Source organism: Hoplias malabaricus, chromosome 8, assembly GCF_029633855.1.
Source record: "Hoplias malabaricus isolate fHopMal1 chromosome 8, fHopMal1.hap1, whole genome shotgun sequence".
Lineage (NCBI taxonomy): Eukaryota > Metazoa > Chordata > Actinopteri > Characiformes > Erythrinidae > Hoplias > Hoplias malabaricus.
Genome location: NC_089807.1, coordinates 43,293,577 through 43,299,576, shown reverse-complemented (window position 1 = coordinate 43,299,576; position 6,000 = coordinate 43,293,577). Strand labels below are relative to the sequence as shown.

At 42.3% G+C, this 6,000-nt stretch overlaps 1 protein-coding gene across 1 annotated transcript; it reads left to right on the top strand.

Annotated features, from left to right (window-relative positions):
• Positions 1-3,064: 3,064 nt before the first annotated feature.
• Positions 3,065-5,517, top strand: lsm6 (LSM6 homolog, U6 small nuclear RNA and mRNA degradation associated). Its single transcript, XM_066679897.1, has 4 exons — positions 3,065-3,160; positions 3,883-3,981; positions 4,354-4,467; positions 5,300-5,517. The coding sequence occupies exons 2-4, from the start codon at positions 3,888-3,890 to the stop codon at positions 5,332-5,334; spliced, it is 243 nt and encodes an 80-aa protein (XP_066535994.1). The 5' UTR covers positions 3,065-3,160; positions 3,883-3,887; the 3' UTR covers positions 5,335-5,517.
• The last annotated feature ends 483 nt before the right edge of the window (positions 5,518-6,000 follow it).

Genomic DNA, 6,000 nt, shown 5'->3' with positions numbered 1-6,000 from the left:
TATACGGTATGGGCCCTTTAAGATGGTCTCAGACCGATGTAATACACAGTGTATGTTAAAGTAATGTAGTTCACCATCTCATACATTCCCACAATCCCATTTCAAACAGACATAAGGCCTCTATAGAAATTCGCATCAGACACATATTTGACACCGGGCTGGAGGCCACAGGCGGAGACTTGGAATTGCATTCTGGCTGCCGTCCATAACCACGCGTGCTATCTTTGCTCACTTCTGGTTCAGACTTGGATGGATCTGGGTGTTAAAGGAGAGACGACTGAGGCTTCGCTGTTCATTTTTTTGATCACGGCGACGCTACAACCCCCCCCCCCCCCCCCCCCCCAAAATCATTTCTAAGCTATTACCTTCATCCAGTGCAGGGATTAGGGAGAGGGCGGGTGGAGGGGTGGGGTGTGTGGAGAAGAAGTACACGCCGGCAGCCAATCTGGTTTTCATTTGAAAACTCCCTCGAGGTTTTTCCATTATATCCACCCCCCCTCATATCCAGGCTGACCCCGGAGAGAAAGCCCTCGCCCGCGAAGGTCAGCCTAGTCTAGACTCTCCCCTCCGTCCCTCCATCTCTCCATCCAGTACGCCTCCCCTCTGTCTTCTTCCTAGTAAACGCCTGCGGCCGAGGAATACCCCCCTCCGTTTTTTCTCCCCTCAGCTCCCGCTGACCCCTCCTCCTAACCCGACTCAAGCTCCCTCTGTAATCTTTTCATTTCGCCTCCCCTCCCTCTCAGGTCTTCAGGGGCTTGGAAAGGTGAAGTAGGTTGTGCCAGCGAATCAACTGTGCCACTGTCCATCTGAGCATTCCGAGATCTCTGCGGCGGGCCCCGAAAAACAGTCCCATCTGGCCTCGTCGGGCAGCTATTACTGTTGAGTTACCGCTTTTCACACCGGTCAGGGCTCAGGGCAGCCTTCCAAGGCTCGCTCGCAGCATGTGAGAACTGCGCTAGGAGCCGCCACCAAGGCTCTGCTTTTGTTTTTTCCCCCCACTTGGCTTTGCATTCTCACTGCCCCCTCCCACTCCCCCATGCCCCTACCCTTCAATTTCTTCCCCGATCGCTTTATTTGCTTGATTTTCAACATGAAACACGACGCCAAGCTCTAGACCTGTAGCGTTCCTCCAGAAGGACAGGTCAATAAGGTCAAAATGTCTTCTATTTGTCTTTTCTCTAGAGAAAGGGAAAACATTCTCATTCCCTTCTCCAGGCAACTGGCACAATGGCAGAAAAAGAAGCTTGTGAAACCCAAGTTGTGTCTCCACGGCTCCATTGTGTTTTTTCATTCAGTATCACTTAACAAGCCAGGCTCTTGGCTCCCGTCCAATAAAGTCAAGAACGAGCCTCAGTACAACAGGAAGGTCAATATTGTGTGTGTGTGTGTGTGTGTGCAGCTCACAACGTTATGACAGTAGCCTGTACTACAGCTCCATTATTATCAGCCCTGTGCTCCTGCTGGATCTCAGGAAAACGTGCTGCGAGGGACCGAACGATCGTTTTGATTAAAGTCGATGCCTTTTCTTCCGAAAGGCCTTCTGGACACGGACCGAGGGAAGCAACCGGGGAAAAAAAATTTTTGCTCATTGAATATTCATTAACCTGTGCCTAGGTGTGTACTCGGTTCTTAACCACACTTGTTTATGACTTAAGGACTTGTAGCGCTGACCTTAGTTTAACACGGCGCCAGATACCAAATTAACCTCTAGCCTCCGCAGGGCTCGCCATGCCCCGCTAACAAGCAAACTGTCTGGATGCGCCAGACGTGCTTTATGATTCTGCCTCTTAGGTTCCTGCCTCGCTCTGTACCACGCGCTGCTCTCCAGCCTCACTCTTTCTCCTCTCTACTCTTTTTATTCTCCTCCTACTCCCTCCTTTCCAAACATCCTGTAGCTTCAACAATCATTGTATCTGTTTTCCTGGACAACAATATATAGCATAAACCAGTGCAGCACTTCGCTATCATAAGTGTTTTTGGTGATAGTAAGCTGTGTGACCAGATAAACCAATATATTATATATATTTGATGTAGGTCAACCAAAATTATTCAGCTGGGAGGCCATGTACGCCATCACCAAGCCACAGTACACACAGTAAATGAAAGGGTTAAAAGGCTAATGTAGCTAATTTTTTTTTATATAAAAACAAAATGTAAATGTTGTAAATGTTATCTTTTTAAAAAATTGTTTGAAAATATTAACGTGTCTAAACCTAAATGAATGTTTTAACCACCACCTAGCATCACATCAAATATACCTTATCCACCTCCACTATGAATGCTAATTACTAAAGTGTTTAGCATATTTAGCCGAGACATAGCAAAACTTCAGCATCCCTTGTTAAATTAGGTTTCACTGATTTTTCTAATTACGTCAACAGAGAACATAATGTAGTGCATAATCTGTTTATTTCCTGGATTTATTTGCAACAGAAGAATATCTTATTTGATTATTGTAAGTTAAGTTATTGTTAGCATGTCAGTGTGGTGATGTTTAGAAGCTAGAATATTAAGTAGCCAAAGAGTCTCATAGGTGCATTTAACTGCCAGGGTTATTTTACATCATAAACCTAAGGACCCAATCACGTCAACTTGCAGAGCGGGGCTTTTCAGGTAAACGTGAACTGAGGGGTTAGTGGAGATAGAGATAGATATATTCAAAGATCCATCTGTACTGAATGAAGAAGGTGTAGATTTACATCTACTTAAAGCATTAAGAAATATTATAGTTTTCCAAGAAGTAACTTATAAATATGTAATTTTATATGTACACTTTATTTATAGACAGTCTCAATAAAGTGCTGCACAAAATTCTTATATTATATAAAAATAAGCACACAATATCTCACAATCAAAACAAATAGACGTTAGCATTTACAGTGCTAAAGCAAAAAGATGTGTTTAAACCTAATAATTAACGAAGAGGGCTGAATTTAGGTGTAGAATCGATGACCAGAGGGTCATCTGATATCAAAATTTTGAAAGCAAAATAAAGAAAACATTTTCAGTAGCCGTACAAAAACAGGACTGCACACTTTGAAACGCTTAAGCTGAAATGTCCCTCGACAGCACCTGTATTACAAACTTTATCTCGGCAGCTGATTGGCTGGAGACTAACAACACCGAGACGCGCTGTAAACGTTGTAGCCGCGAAGCTAATGTGAGTACAGATCGGCTATTTAAAATTTAAAAGAATTTAAACGTTTAATTTAAATTTTAATAACGAAGCTTCAGACGCTGTTAAGTTTACAGCACAATACCTGCTTTAGACCCATAGCATCTGTCTTTCTTTTAACGAAGGAGCTGAGGTTTGCGCCGTATTCTCAAGTTGCTTATTGGAATTCTCAGTTCCACCTTAAATAGCGCTGCAGTGTCGTTTACCGCGGCTGGTTGAATTCTAGCATTCCGGCTACATTTAAGGTGGAACTCAGAATTCCAATATAGCGCCCAAATTGAGCCTCTGTTTGCTGCAGAATTGGACAAATTTACAAACAGAGGCGACCAGTGTTTGAAAGAGATGTTGTTCTGTAGTGTGTTTTTGTGGATTAATTACAAGGATTTATAAGAATAGGAAATTCTATTATTTTCTAGAGAAGATATCTAGGTCCTAAATATTCTCTACGTTGTCTGAACATTTTTATAAACTGCAGAGTTTTATTCTTTTTCGTGTAAAATGAACAAATTAAGATGTAAATTGATGGTGTGATGTAAAATGCCCAGCTCTGGATAAAGAAAGTCAGAATGGAACACATTGATGTGATTGAAGAGTTTAGTGAGAGATGTAATTGTCATCAAGCAGCTGACTTTACTGTGTTCTACTGTTCAATCCTCAGCTCAGACGTGTGATTTCATTTATTTCTTTATTTTTATTTCGTCTGCTAGTGAAAATGAGTCTCCGGAAGCAGACCCCGAGTGACTTCCTGAAGCAGATCATTGGAAGGCCAGTGGTGGTGAAACTAAATTCAGGAGTGGACTACAGAGGTAAAAACACTGGGTGGAGTTCCCCATATACCGTTAAACTTTGGGCAAGAGCGTCGATGCTGCGCCCATTATCCATGCAATTTTATCATTTCTCATTCTGAAAATGACCATGTGCCAAAGTGTACTCTTTAATCAACTGTTGGAGAACCATAAAGGTCCGACTCAGGGCTGGATTTCCCAAAAACATCTCCGAACAATAACGATTCCTAAGTGGTAGCATATTTAAAAGGAGCTGTTACTGTTGTTTTATTTGTTCAAAAACAGGACTGCTCAGCCTCAGCAGCCTGCACCACTTTCTCAGTGGGGGTTAAATATTAGATAATCCTCTGTAACTGAATCGCTGCAGTTTACCTTAAGGATATTTGTCCCCAGGTGTTCTGGCTTGCCTTGATGGCTACATGAACATCGCCGTGGAGCAGACGGAGGAGTACGTCAATGGCCAGCTGAAGAATAAGTATGGCGATGCATTTCTCAGAGGAAACAATGGTAGGTTGATTCAATAATTGTGAAGACAGTTATTGGTTTTTCGTTGCAGTTGGTTTTGGCTCTTATTCAAATCCCTAGTCCAGGTTTGACCTCATGTACACGTGCATCAACACTTGTGGGGATGGGTGTTGAGAGAGTCGTACTGGTGGCTACTACAATGAAATTGATATTGATATAAGAAACTGCCTTTGTTTTTTAAAAAAAAGATTTCTATTTAAAATTTTAGTTAGCATTTATTGCTATCAGTTTCTAACAGATGCAAATGGATGACAGGAATCTTAGCATTGAAACCTTCACATCAAATACACAGAGTATTAGTACTCAGGCACAAACATGGTCTTTTTACCCCCTGCTGTATCTTAATTTTCAAGGCATTTCTCTTCCTGGATTCAATCTCAATTTGGCAAGTGTGTGTGTGTGTGTGAGCATCACCTGTGAATGAGATGATAAATCAAGCACTTGCCAAACTCATTTTGGAGGAGTACAAAACCATCAGCTCCTCAGAAGTAAAGCTTTTAAATCTGTTTTTGTGTTTAACCGTCCAGTTTTGCTACCGTTTGGAACTCGCGGTTTCCTATTTCCCTCCAGTAGAGCAGATCACAAAGCCCACAGATGGCTTAAATATTGAGTTGAAGTAGCTGTGCTGGACAGTCATGAAGATTGTGTAAAGAAAGCAATGGTAAACGAACAGCGCTGTTGGATTGTTATAATCAGATGAAATCAACCTAAATTGGTCCTCATTAAAATGGCTGCCAAACCAGCGACTACTGCATTGTTGAATCAGTGTCCTCTTATTAACGAATTAATTTTTTTTTTTTTTTTTCTTCTCTAGTGTTATACATCAGCACACAGAAGAGGAAGATGTAAAAGATCTGAGTTTTGGAACAAGTGGAAGTTATTGTTTGCTGTGGGTATTATGTTGTAGTTCTCCACATTCATGTTTTTGTTTCACATTGACCTTTTTGTAAGATTTGTATTGCTGTTATAATATGAACATAACCTGGTGCAATAAATTCTTTTCATCCCCTGCGTGACTTCCTGTGTGAACCACTTCTCTTCATGGTTTCTACAAGCATTAAACATACCTGCCGTTATCAGCGTTCACTCAAACCTCACGTCACAAGAGAAAATGTATCTTAAAGTACAGGGGTTGGACAATGACAGTGAAACACCTGGTTGTAGACCACAGTAATTTATCAGTGTGGTGTAGGGCCTCCTTTTGCGGCCGATACGGCGTCAGTTGGTCTTGGGAATGACATACACAAGTCCTGCACAGTGGTCAGAGGGATTTGAAGCCATTCTTCTTGCAGGATAGTGGCCAGGTCTCTACGTGATGCTGGTGGAGGAAAACGTGTCCTGACTCGCTCCTCCACAACACCCCAAAGTGTCTCAATAATATTTAGATCTGGTGACTGTGCAGGCCATGGGAGATGTTCAACTTCACTTTCATGTTCATCAAACCAATCTTTCACCAGTCTCGCTGTGTGTATTGGTGCGTTGTCGTCCTGATACACGGCACCGCCTTCAGGACAC